At 39.5% G+C, this 27,034-nt stretch overlaps 1 protein-coding gene across 6 annotated transcripts in view; it reads left to right on the forward strand.

The window, feature by feature from the left end:
• The window catches only part of LOC126272806 (nucleosome-remodeling factor subunit NURF301), a 282,822-nt gene extending 256,034 nt beyond the window's left edge, over positions 1-26,788 (forward strand). For all 6 annotated transcript variants that reach the window (XM_049976036.1, XM_049976004.1, XM_049976012.1 and 3 more), the window contains 6 exons: positions 95-299; positions 6,173-6,477; positions 8,104-8,271; positions 21,537-21,732; positions 21,819-21,903; positions 24,862-26,788. In XM_049976036.1, the coding sequence (XP_049831993.1) occupies positions 95-299; positions 6,173-6,477; positions 8,104-8,271; positions 21,537-21,732; positions 21,819-21,903; positions 24,862-25,064 (1,162 nt within the window). In that variant the 3' untranslated portion in view covers positions 25,065-26,788. The remainder of the gene's footprint in view (positions 1-94; positions 300-6,172; positions 6,478-8,103; positions 8,272-21,536; positions 21,733-21,818; positions 21,904-24,861) is intronic.
• Positions 26,789-27,034: the final 246 nt, after the last annotated feature.

Genomic DNA, 27,034 nt, shown 5'->3' on the forward strand with positions numbered 1-27,034 from the left:
AATAGCTCATTAAAATTGTGAAAAGTTATTATCCTGTAGGTTTCCTTTTTTTTTTTTTTTTTTTTTTAATTGAGTGGTCTATCTCCACCTTTAGATCGCCAACAGAAGAACGTGAAGAGAAACCAGTGGCGGTATCACGATCACGTACAGGAAAGTGGCGTGAATCTCAAGAAGAGAGGAGGCGACAGCAAGTTTTAACAAAGCTCCAAGTTTTACTCTTTAGACACAAAGAGCTGCTTAAAAAGGATATGATAAAGAAGCGTGCCTTGTTAGAGAAGGAACTTCAAATAGAAATACAGGTAATATCATATTCATAGAATGGTTAAATAAAAATGCTTTTGTTGCCTTATACATGTGAAGAGTGTTGTTTGGTGGTGAGTGGTTGTTAGGGTATTATTCCTCAGTTTTATAGGATGTATTCTTTTCTAGATGTTTTGCTCGTACTCTTCTCTGGCACAACTATGTTCATGTAAGAGCAGGACCAAGTCATACGGTTCATTTTTTGTCAAATTGTGCTATGTGTTTTGTAAATGAATTTGATTTGTTAGTCTCATTTTAGTAGAAGACAATGCCATATCACTGTAATAGCACCATAAAGCAGTTGGGGAAGGGATATGGTGTAATGGGCACCATAAATCAGATGCACCGATGCAGTACTCTTTAGTAGCAAAATACAATTTAAAAAATTGTCATTTAAAAAGCTGAGAGCAAAAAATAGCCTGAGATATATTGTCAGTGAATAGATCTCATTTGATATGTGAATGTGGCTTTTGACAGACATAAGCTAGGCACATATACATCACACTGTTGTACCCTAGAACCCATTACTGTCAATTGCCTACCTTATGTATAACACTGACATATTTACCAGTGTGAGACTTGATTGTAATTGCCCAGATGTTCATTAAATGGCAGTCCCATATTTGTTGAAACCCACAGGAAAATTTCAAATTCATAAGTAAAAATAACACTGGTTTTCATGCCAGACAATCAAGATGACCAGATGTAGTATATATAACTATCAGCGCACAAGCTAGCATGCATAGAAAAATAATAATGAAGTGCAGATAACTGTGAGTTTTAATTCTGTAGAGGTAAGAAGTGCTTGTATTTCATCTTAAGGTAAAATTGTCAGGTGCCACAAATATTTATTACACTTATCCACTGAGCCACCCAATCAATTACAAAATCAGTATATTGTTTACAAAGTTAATTTTTTCAGTTACAAGACTGCAATTGAAAATACATTGTCATTAATCGAAGAACAAAAAATTCTTTAAAAGTGTAATTTTTATGCCAAAAGCAAAATCTGTGTCATAAATGTAACAATATGTCAGTAAGCACAGAGTCTATGGCCACCACAATAACACAAGTTTATACTCCTACTAGCTCAGCAGATGATGAAAGAGATGGAAAGAATGTGTGATGAGATACAAGACATTATTCAGATCATTAAGAGTAATGGAAATTTAATTGTGATAGGGGACTGGAATTCAATCGTGGGAAAAGAAGGAAGAATAGTTGGAGAATATGGATGGAGGTAAAGGAACATAAGTGGGGTAAAAGAAGGAAAGATGGAGCCTCTTGGTAGAATTTAGCAAAGAGCACAATTTAATCTTGGCTAACACTTGATTTAAGAAAACAGTATTTTAAACTGCAAAACATTTTCAGGAGCATATGTGGACACTGACCATAAGTTCTGACTATGCACTTCAGATTAAAACTGTAGAAAGTTGAGAAATTAAGGAAATGTGACATTTATAAGTTAAAAGAACTGTACGTTGTTCAGAGTTTCAAAGGGAGCATTAAGCAACTAGAAATGGAGGAAAGTAACACAATAAAGACAAACATGTAGGTTTCACAGATGGTACAGCAAAGGCGTCAGTCGAACATCTAAGAGAACCAGTAGAAATTGAAGGTTAACATGTGGGATATTTCATTTTGTTGACAAAGGGAGTAAATACAAAGGCACAGCAAATGAAGCAGACAAAAGGTAATATAGATGTCTAAAAATGAGATTGATAGGAAGTAAAAAATAGAAAAGTGGGACTGGCAAGAGGAGAAACTCATAGCTGTAGAGGCAAACATGACTATGAGAAAGATAGATGACAGCTGTAGGAAAATTAAAAGAACTTAAAAAAAATGGGAATCAACTCTAAGAATATCAAAAAATCTGCTGGCATGCCAGTACTAAGCAAAGGTGGAAGGACTATACGAGGTGCATTCAAGTTCTAAGGCCTCCGATTTGTTTTTTCCGGACTGGAAAGAGATAGAAACATGCACATTGTTTTAAATTGAGGCCGCGTTCATTGTCAATATGTCCTAGAGATGGCAGCACCGTACAGCAGATGGAATTTTACCGCCAGCGGCGAGAATGAGAACTGTTTTAAATACTTAAAATGGCGACATTTTCCTTACTTGAACAGCGTGCAATCATTTGTTTTCTGAATTTGCTTGGTGTGAAACCAATTGAAATTCATCGACAGTTGAAGGAGACATGTGGTGAAGGAGTTATGGATGTGTCGAAAGTGCGTTCATGGGTGCGACAGTTTAATGAAGGTAGAACATCATGTGACAACAAACCGAAACAACCTCGGGCTCGCACAAGCTGGTCTGACGGCATGATCGAGAAAGTGGAGAGAATTGTTTTGGGGGATCGCCGAATGACTGTTGAACAGATCGCCTACAAAGTTGGCATTTCTGTGGGTTCTGTGCACACAATCCTGCATCACGACCTGAAAATGCGAAAAGTGTCATCCAGATGGGTGCCACGAATGCTGACGGACGACCACATGGCTGCCCGTGTGGCATGTTGCCAAGCAATGTTGACGCGCAACGACAGCATGAATGGGACTTTCTTTTCGTCGGTTGTGACAATGGATGAGATGTGGATGCTATTTTTCAATCCAGAAACAAAGTGCCAGTCAGCTCAATGGAAGCACACAGATTCACCGCCACCAAAAAAATTTCGGGTAACCCCAGTGCTGAAAAAATGATGATGTCCATGTTCTGGGACAGTGATGGCGTAATCCTTACCCATTGCGTTCCAAAGGGCACTACGGTAACAGGTGCATCCTACGAAAATGTTTTGAAGAACAAATTCCTTCCTGAACTGCAACAAAAACGTCCGGGAAGGGCTTCGCATGTGCTGTTTCACCAAGACAACGCACCCGCACATTGAGCTAACGTTACACAACAGTTTCTTCGTGATCACAACTTTGAAGTGATTCCTCATGCTCCCTACTCACCTGATCTGGCTCCTAGTGACGTTTGGCTTTTTCCAACAATGAAAGACACTCTCCGTGGCCGCACATTCACCAGCCATGCTGCTATTGCCTCAACAATTTTCCAGTGGTCAAAACAGACTCCTAAAGAAGCCTTCGCCGCTGCCATGGAATCATGGCGACAGCATTGTGAAAAATGTGTATGTCTGCATGGCGATTACGTCGAGAAGTAACACCAGTTTCATCGATTTCGGGTGAGTAGTTAATTAGAAAAAAAATCGAAGGTCTTAGAACTTGAATGCACCTCGTACAAAGGAAACTAACGTGAAGATAATGTCATGGAAAGGGGAAAAGAAATAGTGGATGATGAGGCGGGAGATATGATACCACGAGAAGAATTTGTCAGAAAACCTAAATAAAAACATGGCAGCAGAAATAAATGATATTCCCTTAGAATTATTAAGATCCTTGTGAGAACATACTGTGGCAAAACTATCCTACTTAAGTACACCAGGTATGAGATAGACAAAAACCCTCAGACTCTACAACTTTGAGAAGAAAGTAATAATTCCAGTTTCAAAGAAGGTAGGTGCTGACAATTGTAAACATTACAGAACCAACAATTTAAGCCATGGACTGCTGACACGACTTACTTACAGAAGAATGGAAAGATGGGTGGAAGCATCTCGTGGAAGATAAAGTTAGGTTTCAGATAAATTTAGGAACATGTGAGGCAATACCAACTCTGCGACTTATTTTATAAGATGGATTGAAGAAAGCAAACCTATATAGCATTTGTAGGTTTAAAGGAAGTTTTTATAATGTCGATTGTGAGGGGGCAGGGTACTCAAAACTCATGAAGTGTAAGGAGGGAGTGAGACAGTGTTGTAGCTTATGCACAATATTATTCAATGTATACTTTGATCAAACTCTAAAGGAAATCAATGCAAAAGATTCAGTGGATAGATCAGATAACTAAGAAAAAAGGTACTGAATCAAATTGGGGAGAAAAGAAACTTGCGGTACAACTTGAACAGAAAAAGGTATATGTTGATAGGACACATTCTGAGACATCAAGGAATCATCAGTTTGATAATGGAGGAGTAAAAATTGTAGAAGGCTTGACAACAATAAACATCTTAAAATGGATTTACAGTGGAATTTCAATTTTACATTGTCCGATTTTACGTTTTTCGCAAGTCATCTACATCTACATCCATACTCCGCAAGCCACCTGCCGGTGCGTGGCGGAGGGTACCTTGAGTACCTCTACCGGTTCTCCCTTCTTATTCCAGTCTCATATTGCTCGTGGAAAGGAGGATTGTCGGTATGCCTCTGTGTGGGCTCTAATATCTCTCATTTCATCCCCATGGTCTCTTCGCGAGATATACGTAGGAGGGAGCAATATACTTCTTGACTCCTCGGTGAAGGTATGTTCTCGAAACTTCAACAAAAGCCCGTACCGAGCTACTGAGCGTCTCTCCTGCAGAGTCTTCCAGTGGAGTATATCTATCATCTCCGTAACGTTTTCGCGATTAGTAAATGATCCTGTAACGAAGTGCACTGCTCTCCGTTGGATCTTCTCTATCTCTTCTATCGACCCTATCTGGTACGGATCCCACACTGCTAAGCAGTATTCAAGCAGTGGGCAAACAAGTGTACTGTAACCTACTTCCTTTGTTTTCGGATTGCATTTCCTTAGGATTTTTCCAATGAATCTCAGTCTGGCATCTGCTTTACCGACGATCAACTTCATATGATCATTCCATTTTAAATCACTCCTAGTGCTTACTCCCAGATAATTTATGGAATTAACTGCATCCAGTTGCTGACCTGCTATATTGTAGGTAAATGATAAGGGATCTTTCTTTCTATGTATTCGCAGCACATTACACTTGTCTACATTGAGATTCAATTGCCATTCCCTGCACCATGCGTCAATTCATTGCAGATCCTCCTGCATTTCAGTACAATTTTGTATTGTTACAACCTATTGATATACCACAGCATCATCTGCAAAAAGCCTCAGTGAACTTCTGGGGTCATCCACCAGGTCATTTATGTATATCGTGAATAGCAACAGTCCTACGACACTCCCCTGCAACACACCTGAAATCACTCTTACTTCGGAAGACTTCTGTCCATGCTGATTCCTACGGAGTACATTTCTAGTCTTTATCAAAAAAAGAGAAAAAAATATTTATGTCTGGGACAGGAGAATGTAAGAGCGCTCGCAGGATGATGGCATGAGAGCAGCACTGCAGTGTAATTGACCCAGGCGCACCCACGGCGCTGAGCATTATGCGTGACGCGCTGACTTCGGAACAAAAATATATGCTGGAGAGGCCGTAGTAGTCAGTGACTGGCGGTTGCTACAGTGCTGACCTGTACGGCACTTGGCGGTGGAAAGTGTTCCACAAGAATGTTGCAAGTGACATCCGATGGAGAACACTTACCTTTCTAGAGTTTTCGTTGTTGGTTATAATCGGACCATTAAGTCACCTACTAGAGAATAAACTCCTAGTTAACTTCCTTCACTTACACGTTTTACACAAAGTATTGGAGAGGATTGCAATTTTTAATCATATATGCCAATTACATGTGTTTTTGCTCATCTTTTGGGGTGTTTAAACATTTTCCTTGATCCTGCATTTTTTAAGTCTGGACTCCATGAAAACATAAAATATGGGGTTTCACTATAATTTGGAGTGGGTTATCCAGAGATGAAGAGGCTTGGACATGATAGACTACCATAGAGAGCTGCATCAAAGCAGTATTTCGACTGGAGTTGTTTAACAACAACAATAAGCTTAATAACAAATATCTCATAATTTAATGCAAAACCGAGTATTTCAAAATACATTTTTGAGTATACTGAATTGCAGTCTGTCATAGTCATACACAGGTGCAATGAGTAATTGTCCACCCTGTTTTCTCCAACATTTCAGAAGGACTTGTCAACAGAACTAGCTGCAAGAACTAAAGCAGAAAGAAATAAACAAGATGAAGTAAGAACAGGAAGTGGAAAGAGGAAATCTGCTCCTGTTGCAGTTACTACATTAAGTCCTCCAACTGCCTCGAAAAGCAGTCGCCCTAAAAAGCAACAACGTACTGGAGTGGGCCCTCCTGCTACAAATTCTACTTCTCCAAGTAGTAATAGTATTGCAGGAGGTGGCAGTAGTGGAGGTAGTAGTGGAGGGCGTAAGAAAGAGAAGTTGTACTGCCTTTGCAGGACACCATATGATGAAACGAAGTAAGTAATATTGATTTGAGGAACAAATTCTATAATTGTTAAAATGCCGTTTATATCTTATTATCTTGAATGCTTTTTTTTGCTTGTCGGAGACAGCATGCTCTGCTCAGTACAATATAGTTCACATAGATAATTCCCAAAATCCCACATCTTTCAATGTGGCTGCATATTAATTAAGTGCAAAACTAATGTTTCATAGAAGAACTTAAAAAAATTGTACTTTGCAGCTGTCTTGTGGAAAATTCTTTGTTGATGTTTGCCATATTGATGATATTATCGGGAACAAAATTTCTTTAGCGTACATAGATATCTTCAAATATGTTCAAGTTCCTTGCTTGCACAAAACTTTTATTACATTTTTCATAAATGTAAAACATAACCACACTCTTGAAGGCAAACATGTTTGTGATTCTTGAGACCCTATAAAGAAACATTTCAGTGTTCTGCTAAGCTTCTATCTCAACCAGTTGCCTTACTAGTCTGTGCTAACAAAAATCCATTAACTGTTACAATTGTTATTTACAGAGCCTCATTAACATCCTGTACTTACCTAATTTTATTTTTACAGTTACTAAAACAATTGTAAAAAGTGTCACTGCATTGAATGGATGGCTTAGAAAAACACGTCGTACTCCTAATAAGAGTTAAATATTTCCTTTTCTTCTTCTCTTCTAAAACCAGTTCTCAGTTTGTTTATGGAAATTAAGAGTTTTCGGATAGTCACTATGAACCTACAACAAATTAAGTATCTGTAGTGTGATATTGGGTTTTCATAGCATGGGAAGATTTTGAGTATTTCTTGGGTATTCAGTATTCCTAATGATGTCTGAAGGTGGCAAAAAGTCAGCTTGCCAAAATATCGTGCCCTCTGAACAATAACATGCAAGTGAATACCTGAGAAATATTCAAAATAAGTATGTTGCCCCGACTGAGCCTTCTGTGTTAATGTTTTTGTTTTATCTCCTTTGAAAACTGAGTTATAGTACCCTATGCTTGGAGGTATTTTTTTATGTGCCATGTCTTTTGTAATGAAATATTTTTCTATTTAAGTCCATCTTGTTCAGGGAGTGCTGCTCCATTTTCAAACTGAGTGAGGTGGCGCAGTTCTGAGACAGTGTACTTGCATCAGTGTGACTGGTAGTTCAAAACCTTCGGACAATTTTGTAGTAGGAGCTACTAGAGCCTTGACAGAATTTTCTGATAAGAATTTGTAAGTTCTCTGAAGTAAAGATGTTCTTAAGTATGACCTGCATCACATTCACATATAAAAATCCTGTACTGTTGTGAGCCTGATTTGTAGGGTCGGAATACTCTAGACAGCTGAAGTAAATTGCACCAGGATATAATACTGAAAAAGAAATGAGAGAGCATCAAGATTAAGAAGAGAAACTAATATCATTTGTTAGTTTCCATTAATAGAAGAAGATCCAGGACTTGACATTTATAATAAGAGCCTCTGGTTTGCTTTCAGTGGTGTAAATATGTTCAATTTTACCATGTATTTGTGTGTGTGTGTGTGTGTGTGTGTGTGTGTGTGTGTGTGTGTGTGTCAGTCAGAGAGGTGGGGGGGGGGGAGGAGGGGGGGAGCAGATGAGTTGATCTTATTATGTACGTAACTTTTTGCAGGTTTTATGTTGGCTGTGACTTGTGCAATAACTGGTTTCATGGAGAATGTGTTGGAATAACTGAAGAGATGAGTAAAACTTTAACAGAATTTGTTTGTACAGAATGTAGACATGCAAGAGACACACAGGAATTGTATTGCCTGTGTAAACAGCCTTATGATGAATCTCAGTAAGTACCCACTAAACAGTATGGAGTCTTTTTGTGTTTTAGAAGACTGCATTGTTCAATCATTTGCAAAGTTTGCATCAGGCACCATCCAATCATTGTTGAAATATCAGTTGGGAAGTATTGTGGGGACGAAGTATGCTGTGCCGGGTGAAACCCATTTTACCTTTTGTGAAATGCCATTGTTTTAGTGTCTCTGATAAGAATAGAGATGTTCTTTTTGTCTGTTTTGTTGCAACAGACAAAGTAGTATTTGGAGAAACAAATACATCATTTTACATCTCTCAAGCAATAGAGCAATTGTAAAGGGAACACAAAGATACATATTTTAATTTCTCTGCCCAATTTTCAAAAGGAGGTATGCAGGTTTAATAGTTCAAAGTTGACTTTTTATAGCCTGTTTTATAAACTTCAGACTTTGTTGGTTTTGTACTATAAAGAATCACAATGCATGTGAATGGAAATCGGTTTTTCCTTTCTTTCCTTCAGTAATATGTATGACTTTTTCCTTTGCTGTGAATGCGTGGATCACGTATTTAGATTTGCAAACTAAGTTTTAGACTTAGAAAGAATTTCCATCATTGCATATTTTAAATGTGATATTATTTCAGTCAGTTGATATCATATGAGACCAAATTTATTTTTCAGTAGTTTTGATGAAGGAAAAGATTGGATAATTTCCTGAAATGATTAAGATATGCCATGGAACCTTAAAAAAAACATTAGCAGACTTGACTGTGATGCCACACTTGTCAGGGATACTATGACAATGCTTTTCAGTGTGTTGCCCTTTATCAGGATTACTGCACACTTCTGTAATAGTCTTGTCTTGCTGAGTTGTTCTCTTTGTATTCATGAGATGTTGACTCTTAAATATATAATAAAATGGTCATGGCTGCCATGTTACTGGTAGAGAGCAGCAGGAAGCAAGCACATTATCTTTAACAATAAAGTTTACTGTAGTCAAATACTTACACAAAAATATTTTCATTTGACTACAATAAACGTAATTGTTGAAACGAATGAGAAGACAATTGTATGAAGAAAAACAAACAGTCTGTCTTCACTATTTGTATGTTGTTTTCTTTACTCTCTCCATTGTTAGCATTCAGTGCATGATTTTCCAATATTGTGTTTAATAAAAAGTGTTTAGGAGCAGCCTAAATAGTGAGAGGAGTCTAGCAATAACCTGTGGGAGATTGTATTGAAATAATGACATGATAAGTATGTTAACGTTTAACTTTATGCTATACTAATAGAAAGAATATCAACTGCCCATGAACTTTTATTTCTGATTAGTCTTCTCATTCATATGTGAGGTGAAATTTAAATATCTGCTACTTGTGAAATGTCACTTTTTATGTTCTCATGTTCCTTAATGAAATTATGTTTCTGAATTACTGTTTTACTAGTTCTGCTCTTGATAATATTCCATATGGGTTTAATTTTACTACCTGAATTGTTAGACTAAGATTGATGTACATACTCCAGTGTTTTATTACTGCTCTGCAGTTTCACCGGGAACATAGTTAAGGCCTTCCATTTAGATTTTAAGCATCCTAAAAACTATGGCTATTGTTCATTGTTAGCATATAATTTTCAAGCAAATGAAGCTATCCTTAGAGAATTTTCCAAGTTACTTAAAAAATTGGTGCCCATAAATGTAAGAATATTTTCCTGACACCAAAATATACTCGCTGATGGAAAGTATCCAGACCCAGCCTTGGAATAGCAACCCATTCTTCTTCAAGATCCAAAACTGGAGAAGATAATGATGTTAAATGCTAAAGCATGGAACAGAACTGATTTTGTAACTCAACCCAGAGCTGTTCCTTTGGGTTGAGGTTGGAACTCTGGGCCAGCCAGTCCATTTCAGGAATGTTATTGTCCACAAACCATTGTCTCACAGATGTTTTATGACAGGGTGCATATTCATAATGATACAATCGCCCTCTCCAAACTATTCCTCTACTGTACACAGCACACAATGCTATAAAATGTGTTCATATCCTTCCACATTTAGTGTTTACATAAGTGCAACAAAGGAACCACCCCTAATCACTCTGCCCCTGCGGGTCCAGGGTTTAGAATAGGCCCGAGGAATCCCTTCCTGTTGTAAGAGGTGACTAAAAGGAGTCTCACTCTTTTCGGTCCTGTAAGTTCAGGTCCTGTTGTATGGTTTGACCTGCCACTTCCAAATTCTACAGAAGTGTGGGTCATATGGGGAAGGACGCCTTACGCCTTACGTGGTGCAAGGGGTTATCCACGTGCCCTTAGATTCGATCTTCTAAACCTCCTGTCATGGCTTTGCATATCTCAACCTGCAATTCAACTATTTGGTTGAGGACACTTTCTGGGGTATGTCATCTTCTTCAATTGTCTTCTGTCCTCTTTCGCCCCCATGACTATTGGATTTCTCTGCACCCAATATCCAGCATGGTAGCCAGTTTGTTATGGTGGGGCTGTCATGTACCCATTTGGTGGTAGGGTAGCCTCATGACGACACAGGGATCACACTTCTGATGCCTGAGCTGTAAACTCCCCATGTATGCCTGTCTTCCTGATGCCTGAGCTGTAAACTCCCCATGTATGCCTGTCTTCCTGGGGCATCAGGACTCCTGGAAATGGCCATCATGCCAGATGGCCTTTGCTGTGGCACCAGTGGGGAGAGCCCCTGATCGAATTGGGTGGCATCAGGGTGGATGACCCACAATGAAGCGGACTAAGTCATCTGTTGCTGGTGACCAAGAAGGGCAAGATCGAGGACAATGCTGACAGATGTGACCCTAAATCGTTTCCCTCCCTTGCTACACCATGGGAGAAACGTAGGGCTACAGAAAGAAGAGAGCCATATTCGCCTCAGTATTTTGTCTGTAGCAGAATTGACGGGGACTCCTTTCTGCCTGTGAAGCCTCAGTTTTTGAGGATAAGTTTGGGGAAGTGACAGTGCTGTCCAAGATGAGAAGCCGACCAGTCTTGATTCAGACAGCACCCCCAGCCCAATCTCGGGCGTTACTCGCTTGTGACTGGCTGCGTGAAATACCTGTTTCCATCACTCCCCATAAAAGCCGGGGGATTATTTTCCATCACAACCTCCTCTTGCAGTCTGACAATGAGCTCCGCACCAATTTAGAACAGCAGGGTGTTCGTTTCATCCAGCACATTTACAGGGGACCCAAAGAAAACAGGGTTGATACCGGTGCCTTCATCTTGGCCTTTGAGGGTGATTCATTACCTGAAAAGGTCAAGGTGATGTTTTACCACTGTGACATTAAATCATACATCCCTTCCCATATGCGGTGCTTTAAGTGTTGTAAATTCGGGCACATGTCTTCCTGCTCCACTTTCAATGCCACATGTTGAGACTGTGGACATACACTACATCCAAATACTCCCTGTGCACCTCCTCCCACTTGTATCAGCTGCGGAGAGCAGCACTCCCCCTGCTCGTCAGACTGCACAGTACTCCAAAAGGGGCGGAAAATCATGGAGTACAAGACCCTTGACCGGTTGACTTACCAAGAGGCTAAACATAAATTTGAATAATTACACGCCGTTTGGTTGACGTCCACATACGCTGCAGCTACATTACCATATCCGTTGCATGTACCAGTCGTACCACACTCTGCACCACAAACAGTGGGCCCTCTGGGCCTCCAGAATGCATCTGCCCCTTTGGTGGTAGGAGGAAAGTTTCCTTCCATTGCTCCCAAAGTACCTGCTTCAGTAGCAAGCGCCGCCCCCCCCCCCCGCCCCCAAATGCAGGGGACATTGGTCCCCAGCCAGAGAAGGAACGGCCTCCTCCGACTCCTCTCCTGCGGAGCGGGTCCCTTGGGACCCTCTCTCCCAAGGTCTCCACTAATGCCACAGTGGACACTCACCAGTGGCTAAAGAGGCCAAAAGCTGCTGGACGAAGAGCTTCACGGTCTTCCTCCGTGCCTAAAGCTACTCCAGAGAAGTCCTTCCAGCAAGCCCCAAAGAGAAGTGAGAGGGCAAGCAAACAAAGAAGTCGGCTAAGGAAAAGGACCCTCATGTGGCCACAACACCACCACTCCGTACCAGTTCTGCACCTGCTGGTGAGTCGGAGATCTCAGCATCCCCTGAGGACCTGGATCTGACTGATGCTTCATCCACAATAGGAATGGATACAAATATTCAATTGGTGGCAGCTGGTGACCCTCAGGCATAACCTGCCTGCTTGCATGCTTCATGCCTTCCCAGCCTCACGATAATGTCATCCTCCCGTGGAATTGCTGCGGTTTTTTTCCACCATCTGGCTGAGGTACGGCAACTGTTAAGCTTTACACCTGCTTTCTGGTTCCTGGCAATGCAGACCCTTGCCCTTCGCGGTTATAGGGGATATTACAAGAACTGTAGCGACTATAACAGAGTGTCTGGTGGAGTTTGTGTCTATGTCCTGAACTCAGTATGAAATGAACCTGTGCCCCTTCAAACCCACCTTGAAGCTGTAAATGTCAGGATAAGAACAAAACAGGAAACTACTGTCTGCAATGTATATCTTCCTCCAGATGGTGCAATACTCCTGAACACATTGGCTGCACTGATTCATCGACTCCCTAAACCTTTCCTACTTTTGGGAGATTTTAATGCCCATAACCTCTTGTGGGGTAGCACTGTGCTTACTGGCCGAGGTAGAGATGTCGAAACTTTCCTGTCTCACCTCTACCTCTACCTCTGCCTCTTAAATACAAGTGCCCCAACACATTTCAGTGTGGCCCATGGTACTTATTCAGCCATTGATTTATCCCTCTGCAGCTATTCCCCTGGATGTCTACCAAGATGGGCTTTAAACAAGGCAGACTGGGACGCTTCCACCTCTGCTGTCATTGTTGAATCTCCCCCACATGGTACCATCGATGTGGTAGTTGAACAACTCACTAGAAGGATCATTTCTGTGGTGGTAAACGGGATCCCTTGTTCTTTAAGGTGCCCCTGGCGAAAGTCAGTACCTTGGTGGTCGCCATAAATCACTGAGACCATTAAAGAGCGTCAGCGAGCACTACAGTGACATGTGGCATCCTTCGCTAGAGCACATAATAGCTTTTAAATGGCTCCGTGCCCATGTTTGCCAGCTTATAAAAAGACATAAACAGGAGTGTTGGGAGAGGTACGTCTTGACCATTGGGTGGCCATATGTCACCTTCCCAAGTCTGGATGAAGAATGTTACTGACATTAACATCCATGTCATGTTTTCTACCGACGCAAACACAATTGCCGAGAACTTTGCTGAGCACTATGCTCGAGCCTCCGTGTCAGAGAATTATCCCCCAGCATATCGCACCCTCAAACAGCGGATGGAAAGGAAAGTCCTGTCGTTCACTGAACGTCACAGTGAACCCTATAATGCTCCATTTACAGAGTGGGAACTTGTCAGCACTCTTACACATTGCCCCAACACAGCTCCTGGGCCATATTGGATCCATAGTCAGATGATCAAACATCTCTCGTCCGACTACAAGCGACATCTTCAACCAGATCAGGTGCGATGGCATCTTTCCATCGCAGTGGTGGGAGAGTAACTTCATTCCAGTGCTCAAACCGGGTAAAAACCCGCTTGATGTGGAAAGCTATCAGCCCCACCAATGTTCTTTGTAAGCTGTTAGAATGTATGGTAAGTTGGCGGTTTTGTCGGGTCCTGGAGTTATGTGGCCTACTGGCTCCACGCCAGCGCGGTTTCCTTGAGGGTCGCTCTACCATTGATAATCTAGTTTCCCTAGAGTCTGTCACCCAAACAGCCTATTCCAGATGCCGTCTTTTTTTATTTACAAAAAGCCTTGACTATGGGAGTGTGGTTCATGGTTCGGCGGCACCCTCAGTGTTGCGTTTACTCAACCCAGTGCACCACTGCGACGTTCGACTGGGAACAGGAGCTTTTAGGGCTAGTCCAGTGAAGGTTAGGCGTGCAAAACTGCTCGCCAGTTACATTGCACACATTTGTAGTTCTCCTGATCATCCGAGTTACCATCTCCTTTTTCCAACCACGGCAGTTCATCTCTTGCATTGGAGGCCCAGGTCAGGGCTTACAATTGTAGTTTGCGTACGATCCCTTCTATCTGAACTGGAGTCCTTGCCTTTACCACCTATCCTCGAGGTCCATTTGCATACAACTCCATGGTGTACACCTAGGCTGCTGCTTCACCTGGATCTTTCACATGGTCCTAAGGACTCAGTTAAACCCGCGGCTCTCCGCTGTCACTTCCTCTCGATTCCTGACATGTACCAGGACCATGAAGTGGTTTACACTGACGGCTCGATGGCTGATTGTCACATTAGCTTCGCATGGAGGACGTGTTGAACAGCACTCCTTGCCAGAGGGCTGCAGTGTTTTCACTGCAGAGCTGGTGGCCATTTCTCGTGCTCTTGAGCTCATCCACTCATCCACTCATGCCCTGGCAAGTTGTTTCTCCTCTCTACTGACTCCTTGAGCAGCCTACAAACTATCAACCAGTGCTATCCCCACTATCCTTTGGTAGCAACCATCCAGGAGTCCATCTGTGACCTGGAACGGTCCAGTCGTTCCATGGTGTTTGTGAGGACCCCAGGCCACATCAGAATCCCAGCAAATGAACATGTCGACAGGCTGGTCAAACAGGTTGTGCGGAAACCTCTTCTGGAGATCGACATCCCTGTAACTGATTTGCGATCATTATTACGCCGCAAGGTTTTTCTGCTTTGGGAGACAGTATGGCATAATCTCAGTACGCACAACAAACTGTGTGCCCTTAAGGAGACTACGAATGTTGGAAGACCTCCATGCGGGCTTCTTACAGGGACTTCATGGTTCTCTGTTGGCTCTATATTGAACATATGTGGCTGGCCCGTGGCTACCCCCTCTGTCATGAGGACCCACCTTGGTGTTACTGTGGCTCACATATGACTGTCGTCCACATCTTGCTGGACTGCCCAGTTTTAGCCACTCTGCGGCAGACTTTTAACCTTCCCCGAACCCTCCCTTCAATGTTGGGTGACAATGCCTCATCAGCAGATTTAGTTTTACATTTTATTCATGAGTTTTTTTTTTTTTTTTATCTTGCCATCTAAGGGTGGACATTCAGCCTTCTCTCTGAGGTCGCCAACCTCCCGCCATTTTAACTTTGTTGCACTTTCTTCGCATTTGTTTGTCTAGGTGGTTGCCTTTTCCCTACATGTGTTCATCTCGCCTTGTCTTTTTTGGGTGGACAGTTAAATGTGTTGCAGAGTGGCTGGCTCATATTCTTTTATTATTATGATCAGCGAGCCCTACCATCTTCTCTATGGTTTTAACACCTTCTACTTTTCTTTGTGGTGTATGTTATCTCCATTTTTTGTTCATTCCATTTGTTTTCTTTTTAGATGTGGTGTTCGGTGTTTTTGTACCTTGAGCCTTGCTTGCGTCAGGAAAAAGGGGCTGATGACCCTGTAGTTTGATCCCTTTATATCCAAAACCAACCAACCAACCTAATCACCCTAACCATCGAAAACACTCCCATACCATAACAGCACCACCACTACCACTACCACTACCACCACCCTCACCACTCTCACCACTACCATCACTGCCACCACCTCCTCTACTGTTGGCACTACAGATGATGGGAGGTAATGTTCTTCAGGCATTTGCCAAATGCAAATTCTTCCATCAGATTGTCACAGGATATAGCATGATTTATCACTCCAAATCACTCGTTTACTGTCTAGGCATTGCTCTGTGCACGATATCCAATTTTTTCTTAGCATTGATGATGGAAATGTGGGTCTGACGAGAAGCTGCTTGACCATTGTCCCTTTTCTTTTTAACACCTTACACTCAATCATTCTGCTAGCTGGACTGCCAACACTATGGAACTCACAAATGATCCCTTCCTCTGCTTTCATGTGATTTTTTGTTTTACTTTATGTTCAACCAACCTTCACAAGTGTTGTGGTCCCTGTCCATCAGCACATGACACCGGCCTGGCCTTGGTTTAGTTGTGGTTGTTCTTTTACCTTTCCACTTCATAATCACATCACCAACTGTCAACTTGTTGACAGCTTTAGAAGAATTGAAGTGTCCCTGATGGATCTGTTCCTCAGTTGATATCCAATGATCATTTATTTTTGAAGTCACCGATTTCTCCTGACAGCCTCATTCTGCTGTTACTGCTTCTCTGCTGACAACACATTACTGTTGACAGATGTACGTAGCCTTGGGACTGAGATGTGAGGTGTTTGAACAGATAATTGCTGTTCCTCCAGTTCCTGGCTGCTGATGTTAATAGTGATGTCTCTTTAATGGGTTGTTCTGATTGTTATCTGACACAAATAAAGCACATGTTGCTAGCAGTTGTTAGAAGCCTTGATCTTCCACTTCCTCTTTTTCTTGTTGCTGTTGTAGGATATACTGCTCGCGAGGGTTGGGCTGGTTTCTTCTTCCTGACCAGTATTCCTCCTGTATCCACTTGACCGAGACAGTGATGATATGATGACATCCCACAATTCCTTATTCAGCAGTGAAATGTTGTGTCTTACGGGGTAGGGAGGTTTAGGATAATTAGTAGGGGCGAAGGGGTTATTGAGGTGAGAATTGGTACTGTCACGGAGTGGCAAGCAAGCATCCGGTTCCTCGACTGATGCAGCCTCTTCCTGGGAGGTTGCCACAGTAGGCATTGTCTGTGTGGCAGCATCAGGCATGTTAGGAGAAGACATTTCTTCTTTTGCCACCTTCAACCTTCAGTTCTTCCTTCAGCAGCTGCCATCTTCAACTTCTGCCCATGGTGCCACCCTCCTCAGTAACAGCTTTGAGTTGGCCATCACGCCATTGGAAGCCCCATTCAATTTAGCATACATGTTTTTTTCTTCTTCGTGGAAGTGTGGCGTGCTTCTCCCGCTTGAGTGTGGGGCGGAGTGGGGGGGGGGGGGGGGTTGCTGCATCTTGTTCCATGCTCCACAAGACCATCTCTTCATGTGCGGCACCCTTACTTTTTTTCATTGGCTGCTTATTCCCACAGCTCCAGCTCTTGATGTAGTGGCAGCTGCATGAATTGACAGAATGAGTGTCACCACAGTTCACACATGTGCCAACAACATCTCATGGTTTGTCACACTCGTATGTATCATGCGCTTTCATGCATTTCAAACATGCGACTGTGCCCTGCAGAATTTGGCGATGTGCCTCAGTTTCTGGCAGTGGTAGCACTGCTTTTTTCTTTGCCTTCCTCTTCTTGCCGTCATGATGGTTCCCAGCCAGCTTGAGCAGGAACTCAACCAAGGCGGCAACTTTGCCTCCCTTTCCACATACAGACATGTCAGGTTGTGTTAGTGAGTGTGACGAGTTGACCCGCAGTAAGTCGAGTGGCAGAATACTTCTCCCTGTCTCATTTTGTACTGGTGTTACACATGACATCTGTTGGGCAATTCTGCATTACATGGGAGTGTCCAGATTCTTTTAGTTAGATAGTTGAGTATAGAAATTCCTCATGAATAGATTAGATTAGATTAGATTAATACTTGTTCCATAGATCATGAATACGACACTTCGTAATGATGTGGAACGTGTCAGGTTAATGAAAGATGTCTGTACAAGATATTACATTACACAAAATATTGCATAACACTAATGCTTAAGTTAGTTTTTTTCCCTCCCTTAATTTATATCTAAAAATTCAGCCAATGAGTAGAAGGAGTTGTCATCTAGAAATTCTTTTTATTTTTAAATGTTGGTTGACTATCTGTCAGGCTTTTGATGCTGTTTGGTAGGTGACCAAAGACTTTTGTGGCACCATAATTTACCCCCATCTGTGCCAAAGTCAGATTTAACCCTGCATAGTGAAGATCATCCTTTCTCCTGGTGTTATAGCTATGCACACTGCTATTACTTTTGAACTGGGCTGGATTATTAACAACAAATTTCATAAGTGAATATATATACTGTGAGGCTCCCTAGATCCTTAAATAGATGTCTGCAAGATGACCGTGGGTGGGCTCCAGCAATTATTCTGATTACACGTTTTTGAGCAATGAAGACTTTTCTACTCAACGATGAATTACCCCAGAATATGATACCATACAAAAGCAGTGAATGAAAGTAGGCATAGTAAGCTAATTTACTGAGATTCTTATCACCAAAATTTGCAATAACCCTAATAGCAAACGTAGCCGAACTCAGACGTTTCAGCAGACCATCAATGTGTTGCTTCCAGTTTAACCTCTCATCAATGGATACACCTAAAAATTTTGAAAATTCTACCTTAGCTACAGACTTCTGTTCAAAGTCTATATTTATTACTGGAGTTGTGCCATTTACTGTACAGAACTGTATATACTGTGTTTTATCAAAATTTAAAGAGAGTCCGTTTGCTGAGAACCACTTAATAATTTTGTGAAAAACATCATTTACAATTACATCACTTAGTTCTTGGTTTTTGGATGTTATTACTATACTTGTATCATCAGCAAAAAGAACTAACTTTGCATCTTCATCAATATGGAATGGTAAGTCATTAATGTATATCAAGAACAGTAATTACAGGTGTGAAAAACCTTTGTGAAAATCCTTTGTTAGGGAGTTACATGGGTTTATTTCTAATGTTTCTTGTGAGACATTTCCTCAGCCTGCATCTCATGCTTTGCCATATTATGTTGATAATTCTTGGAGTGCATTATATTTGGTCAAACCCATTTTGTATATGCTCCCTCAGAACACCGACATTAGGTAAAAGAGTTGAATACCCCAAGGATTGTAGAAGTGTCTAGTGGTAAAAATCCATTGAATTCAAATCTGACGATTGAGCAGAACATGCAGTAGATCCCCCTTGAGCAGTCAATGATTCAGAAACTGGTGACTGAAGCAAGTAAGGAAGAAAGTAAGTAAAAATGCATGTCTGAGGTGTGACACACAATCAGGGGCACTACAAGGAATTCCTGTCATAACTTGCTAATAAATGATTTTCAGATCCTTGTTTGTATGGACTTTTTGCTATGTTGAAAACACATCACATTTCTGGACACAAATCATAAACATTCTGTATGAATACTGTGCAGATGACTCTGGCACTTTCAAAATTACCTGCCATTGTAGTACAAAGGCTGTCTCAAAAGTAGAGTATACTTCGGTATTTTTAAAAAAATGTATAGAAAAAAATGTTTTATGAATTTGAAACTGACATATAAATACTACTTTTTGTCAGTCTCTGCACAAATTTAGGCACTTTCATAGGTATGAACAAGCTTCAAAATTCCATTGTCATAAAATTCTGCCACCTGAGACTTCAACTAGTTTTATTTATTTATTTACATATCAAGTTCTGGAGGACCAAATTGAGAAGCAACACTCCAAGGTCATGGAACATGTCAGTGCATGAAATTACATCATAAAAGTAATAACAGATAAAAATAAAATGTTTATGAACCCGAAAAAAATCAATCCATAAGTTTAAGTAAATGCAATCAACACTACAACAAGAATCAGCTTAATTTTTCAAGGAACTACTCGACAGAATAGGAGTGACCCATTAGGGAAATCTTCAGGTTTGATTTGAAAGTGCGTGGATTACTGCTAAGATTTTTTAATTTGAGTGGTAGTTTATTGCAATTGGATGCAGCAATATACTGCACACCTTCCTGCACCAGAGTTAAGCAGGTCCAATCCAAGTACAGGTTTTATTTTTGCCAAGTATTAACTGAATGGAAGCTGCTTATACTTGGAAATAAGCTAATATTATTAACAGTAAATGACAGCAAGGAATATATATATATATTGAGAGGCAAATGTCAAAATACCCAGACTCATGAACAGGGGTCGACAAGAGGTTCGTCAACTCGCACCACTTATTGCTCGAACCGCCCTGTTCCATGTTGTCGACAAAGCACTGCATGAAGGTCATGGAATGTGTCAGTATATGAAATTACAACATAAAAGTAATAACAGATAGAAATAAAATTTTTATGAACCCAAAAAAGTCAATCCATAAGTTTAAGTAAACACAATCAACACTACAACAAGAATCAGCTTAATTTCTCAAGGGTCTCCTTGACAGAATAAAAGGAGTGACCCATGAAGTAAACCTTCATCATTGGAAACAGACAGCAGTCACTGGGTCCAAGATCCGAATTGCATTACAGAAGGGGAAGCACCTTCCACTAGTAAGCAATGAGTACTTCTCGAGTGCAGTTTGCTTAGTGTAGTCGTGTGTTGTCATGGAAGAACTATATTTCTGAACTCAACTTTCTGCAATTCTTATTTTGAATTCCTCTTCTTAAGTTTTCCATAGTTTGACAGTATTTTGCAGCTCCATCATTGTGAATCAGTGGTTCTCTTGGATCTTCTCATTGACCTTTACGACCAATTTATCAGCCTCAATGCTTGGCATCCACCTTGCTCTTCATCGTGAACATTAGTCCAGCCTCTTTTAAACCTTATGCATCAGTGGCGCGCTCCACCTTAAGTGATTACGTTGCTTGTGTACACTTCACACATGTGCCGATATATTTCAATTAGTTTATAGTTTCTTGCCAACGAAAACTTACCGCACTTCATAACTCATGAGATTTTCAGTCGTGGCACACATTTCAGACTTTTATGTGGAATAAGGGGAAACAACATGAACCTCATGCTGTCACAATTAGATGCTGACTGAACAGACAAATGTCAGACAAAAGCCATGCCACCTCCTCCCATTGTTCTGCAGGCTAAAAAGGAATCCACTTTCTGGATAGCCCTTGCACATGCTTGAGGATATCTGAAAATTAAGAATTTTATGAGTAACAAGTCATAACTTTTATAGAATAATAATAAATATTGAAGTTAATCACTTAATTTTTAACCTTTTGGAGCTGTGGGAAAAGCAGATGACAATGATACTGAAAATTTATTGACACTCATAGATTTTTATTTTTTTTAAAGTATCGGTTACTGTCTTCATTTGTACATTTGTGCACAAATGAAGCATTCTGTAACAGACTAGGAGACATTTTCAGATAATATTACCAGCTCTTTTATGTCCGTTATATCATGCTTAGCAATTGGTTTTTTAATCTTTCTTGTGCAACAGCCTTAAAGTAGTTGATTGCTCCGTCCCCAACGATAATTTATAGAAAAATCCAGGAAATAAATGCACTAAAATAACAATAATGGTGATGATGCTGAAGACTGCCGCAGAAAATACTAATACCATATACCATAATTTGACAAATACCCTTTCTTGACTGTTATTTTCATGCATAATCTGTTCACAATTTTGCCTTCAAGAATAATTTCAATGGGATATCTCATTATCATTAATCTTTCTAGGTTTTATATTTGCTGTGATCGGTGTCAAGATTGGTTCCATGGTCGATGTGTTGGAATCCTACAGTCAGAAGCTGACAATATAGATGAATACATCTGTCCTAATTGTCAGCGAAATTCAAACATAAATTTTGCTAATATGAAGAATTTGAATTCTAAGGACTTTGAGGGCTTGAGAAAATTGATAAAGCAATTACAGGTAAATATTATTTGTAAATGTTTTTGTATATGTGCAGTAATAATTATTTATCTCTAAATATTCATGTTTTTTCCATTAATTTGTAGGCTCATAAAAGTGCCTGGCCGTTCATGGAGCCTGTGGATCCAAATGAAGCACCTGATTACTATAAAGTAATAAAAGAGCCAATGGGTAAGTCCAGTGATGCACAGTTAGAGTTTCATGTTTTGATATTAGAAAGAGATTTTAACACATACCTGCTAATTTCAGTTTACCACATCTCAGAACTACCTCATGTCATAGCAGGTAATGAGGAATGGTTATTTTACAAAGTGCTTCACATATTCAGAAAAACGAAGGCTCATTTTCTGTTATATTCCTCATTTAATTCCTTAAGCCATTAATTATGGAGTTCATATACAAAGCTACTATCACTAATAAATGGCTGCCTTATATAAAATTAATAGATTTATTGTAATATCTTGCATACATAAATCGTTAAACAAAACTTAACAAAATATCTTAATAACAATAAAACCTTCATTCCATTTAACATATTCATTATTTCTCTTTTGGACACTATAAATTAATCTTCTACTCAGCTTAGAACATCAGCTGTGGATATTGCTTCACTTTTCATAGTGTGTTGCCCTTAAGGACTGATTAGATCAATTTCTTGCATTCATAGTACAGAAGCTTTTGCATTATTCTTAAACATCTACAGGCATCCCCCCCCCCCCCCCCCCCCTGCCCTCCAGCATTTAAAATTCTTTTGTTCTTTTGTAGCATCAAATTTGAGCTCTTTAAGTTCAGGTGTCCTCTGTGTCTCTCATTGTCCATTTTCAGTAGAATTATTTTCCGAACTAAGTTTACTTGCTTGAATCGTGTCCACATTCTGTTTCCTAACTTTCATTCTTATTAGTTTTTTTAATTGTTTGGTCAGCTTTATTACCATAAATAAATCAGTAATTGCTGAGTACATATACACTAACTAAGTAATAGTAATTAATCATAAATCAGATCTCTTTGTACTGCAGGTAAACATAAAAAAACTGTATATTCTAAACAGGAAGATTTTGTTCACTGTGTAAATTTCAAGCTGACACTATTAGTACTAACACAAAGTATTTCTAGGTAATTTTTTAATGAAATCTGTCACATTAAAAAAAGTGCCGATTCAACTAATTCTGCTCACTGTTCTTCACTTCCCTCTAGAAGAATGTACATGCTATCATTACATTTAAATTATCTCCCCCACCAAAATAAAGCATGACTACTACATTGTTTCTTAGGTTCCACATTCACTTACTTGACAAGCCATTTATTGTTCTTAGAAGAAAATAAAATTTAGGAAACTAAAAAAAATACAAATGTGGTGGGTATTGACAATTTTGGTGACACTACATATGCTCCCTATTGTAAAAACTGTTACAAATATAAAAGATACTATTTGCACCCGTCCGATATTGTATACATAATGAAGCTGTCTGACTATTTGGAGCACTGCTGTCAGAGTGTTTAGCAACGAGGAGCAGAAGTGTTGTGACGGTATGTGTTAGACTGTGATCGTACCAAGCAAGGGCTGGACCAAACACAAATTCACATCACAAATGTTTGTGAAAAACCTTAATATTTAATAGCTTGACTAGTTATTTTTGTCAATTTTTGAAATGTAAGGAGTATGATATCTTATGATCTTCCAAATAACACAATTCAAAGTTCATAACCAGAATAGTAACTGGCCACAGAACTAAAATATATTTAACTATACATACTTATGGGACTCAAACATAACTAAGATTCATTTTATCCAGAGAGTGCAGAAAGTCAAACATTCTGCTGGAGGGAATTGACACCATGAATCGTTCAGGACTGTCCATAAATCTGTAAGAGTATGGAAGGGTGAAAACCTCTTCTGAACAGCACATTGCAAGGCATCTCGGATATGCTCAATAATGTTCAAATCTTGGGAGTTTGGTGGCTAGCGGAAGTGTTTAAACTCAGAAGAGTGTTCCTAGACCTGCTCTGTAACAATTCGGGATTTGTGGGGTGTGACACTGTCCTGCTGGAATTGCACAAGCCTGTCGGAAACCACAATGAACATGAATGGATGTAGGTGATCAGCCAGGATGCTTACGTATGTGTCACCTGTTGGAGATGTATCTAGACGTATCAGGGGTCCCATATCATTCCAGTTGCACATGTCCCACACAAATTACAGTCCCTCCACCAGCATGAACAGTCCCCTGCTGACATACAGGGTCCATAGATTCATACGGTTGTCTTCATACCTGAACACATCCCTCCGCTCAATACAACTTGAAATGAGACTCGTCCGTGCAGGCGATATGTTTCCAATCATCAACAGTCCAATGTCGGTAAAGCTTTGTGTCGTGCAGTCATCAAGGTTACACAAGTGGGCCTTCGGCTCTGAAAGCCCATATCGATGATGTTCTGTTGAATGGTTTGCATGCTGCCATTTGTTGATGGCCCAGCATTGAAATCGGCAATTTGGGGAAATATTGCACTTCTGTCACATAGAACAATTCTCTTCAGTCATCATTGGTCCCGTTCTTGCAGGATCTTTTTCTGGCTACAGTTATGTCGGAAATTTGATGTTTTACTGGATTCTTGATATTCACAGTACATTCGTGAAATGGTCATACAGGAAAATCCCCTCTTCATCACTACATCAGAGATACTGGGTCCCATCACTTGTTCGCCGACCAAATCACCAACTCACTTAAATTGTGATAACCTGTCATTGCGCCAAACACTTGTTGACATATATAGGCGTTGCCAATCGCAGCATCACATTCTGCCTGTTTACGTATCTCTGTATTTGAATACACATGCCTATAGCAGTTTCTTTGGTGCTTCAGTGTATTTTATTTATTTATTTATTTCTGTCTTTTTTAAATTTTACCTTGAGGCATTTTTGTAGAATATGCAGGTCTCTTAATTTTTACTCTTCCACAACAAATTGCCCCTAAGACAATGTGTTAGTGGAAATCTTAATCTTGAATTTATTTACATTTTGAATAAAGTGTTAAAAGCCAAGTAATGGGATTTGTTTTGTTGCTAAGTTGTTACTTTTTTATGTTTTCAGGTACATGCTGTTGGTTCTAATTTATTTGTTTATGTTTCCAGATCTCCAGACAATAGAACTTAGGATAAATGAAAAATCGTACAAGAAGTTAAGTGAATTTATTGGTGACATGACAAAAATATTTGACAATTGCCGGTATTATAATCCAAGAGAATCGCCATTCTTCAAATGTGCAGAATCACTTGAAGCATATTTTGTACAGAAAATAAAGTGTCTACGTGAAAAACTTGTTGAAAACAAGTAATGTGTAGTGAAGTGTACATTTGTGAATATTTTCATTAAATAAAGCTAGTTCCTGAAAACTTTTTTTAAAAAAAATGTAAATTAAAGAACTATGAGAAAAGTTTGAATATTAGTGTGATTTTCGTAAGTCTTTGTGTGAATAAACATTTATTGTAATATTCGGTAGCAACTGAGGCTTAGTGTTGTATGTAAGTCGCTCTGTAGACTGCTATGGACAGTGAAACTGTTTTAATGAGATTTTTTTCCATTATGACAAATTTTACGTGTTGTAAGTAGTATATACTGTGGACTGAAATCGTCCATTGAAAATGAGAAGCTGATGTAAGTGTGTAAATTACATTGTACAGTCACGTATGAATGGTTGTAAGTGTGTTGTACATAAAGAGATACTAATATGGATAATAATGTTCCATTTATTGGAATTGCCACAATCATTCATATTTGTATATAGATATATGTTTATGTCTGTGCAGGTGTGTACATGTATTGTGCTAGCACTGTAATCATTTGCGTAATGGTACACCATTAGTTGATTATTCACTGATGGATGAGGGTCTCACATACTAGGTGTGTCACTAATGTCTCCTTAAGCAGAAAATATATGTGTTGTGTATCAATTCTGGACAAAAGTGTTATGTTTGTCAACATTTTCAGAATGTTATAATAGATGATGTACTTCTATGATCAGTTGTGTTGTTTTTAGCAGCAAGTTGACAATGCTACAAATATTTTGAATAGATTAACCATTTCTGGTCAATTGTGAAACAATTTAAATTCTAATTCAGTTCTGTGTTATAAGGAAACTATGAACGAAATGAAAAATTAATTTTCCCAAAAAGTTTCATCTTCGATGACTCATTTTGTCAGGTTTAGTACATGGGGAGGGAAGTGGCCACCGTAGAGCATTAATTCTCCCATCAGATGTTAAAGAGTGTTATTGGCACTTACTGTATTGCTTAAAAACATTCAAATGTACCAGTTATTGTTAGGTACTACAGTCAGCAACAATAATGAGCTTCCTGATTATTTTTCAATGTTTATAGTAATTATTTGTGTTACAGAGTGATATGATCGTAGAACAGCTGCCAAAATATATGATCGTTTTATGTCAATCTTCAGATATCTAAATACCTCTTACCTTACCTTTGTTCTTTTGTTCTGCTGTCAGATAATTTTCAAAGGACATGAACTAAAATTACACCACATTATAACTTATTTTTATTGTACAGATATCTCACACAGTTCAGCATTCCTGTGTTCTTTTAATGTTATGTTCTATGTCCTTTGCATGTACCTGAAAATTATTATTTTTAATAAACATGTTTCATATCTGAGAATAAATATCATGCTATGCCTATATGGTCTGTTAGAATGCCAGCAAGTCCCTTTGCTAATAAAAACTAGATTAAAATGAAATTTAATTAAATACTTTGGTCACGTACCATTCCTTATTTAAATATGGATTCACTTTCTTGGTGTTAACAGTCACACACTTTGTTATTTTAATTGTTTGACTTATTTATGTTATAATGCATTGTGAAGCTGAACATACCTGTTGATTCACAAATGTAACAAATTTTCAGTGCCTCAATTACGCCATATTGGTCATTTGCATATAAAGTTGTGTACAGATCGGCACAAAGCAAATGCTTTTCATAGAACAGCAATTCAGTTGATTTCACAGTGCAAAAGTATTTTATTGAGCATAAATATAAATGCAGTCTTTGTATAAGATGATTATGTTAATCCGTTGTAAAGGCTGTGTCCACCTTGTACATGCCTGGATCCTATTCTCAAAACTCTTATTTCATATGTATTGCCACGTGTTCTTTTACATGTGCATTCTTTGCAAGTAGTACTTTTTCAGCTTGTGTTTTGTACAGTTATTTTGAACTTAGTCTTGAGTATGATACACCCTACCCCCTCCCCCAGAATGAAATCAGACAAAAGGTTGAGTGTGAACCTGGGAAC

Source organism: Schistocerca gregaria, chromosome 1 (genome assembly GCF_023897955.1).
Source record: "Schistocerca gregaria isolate iqSchGreg1 chromosome 1, iqSchGreg1.2, whole genome shotgun sequence".
NCBI lineage: Eukaryota > Metazoa > Arthropoda > Insecta > Orthoptera > Acrididae > Schistocerca > Schistocerca gregaria.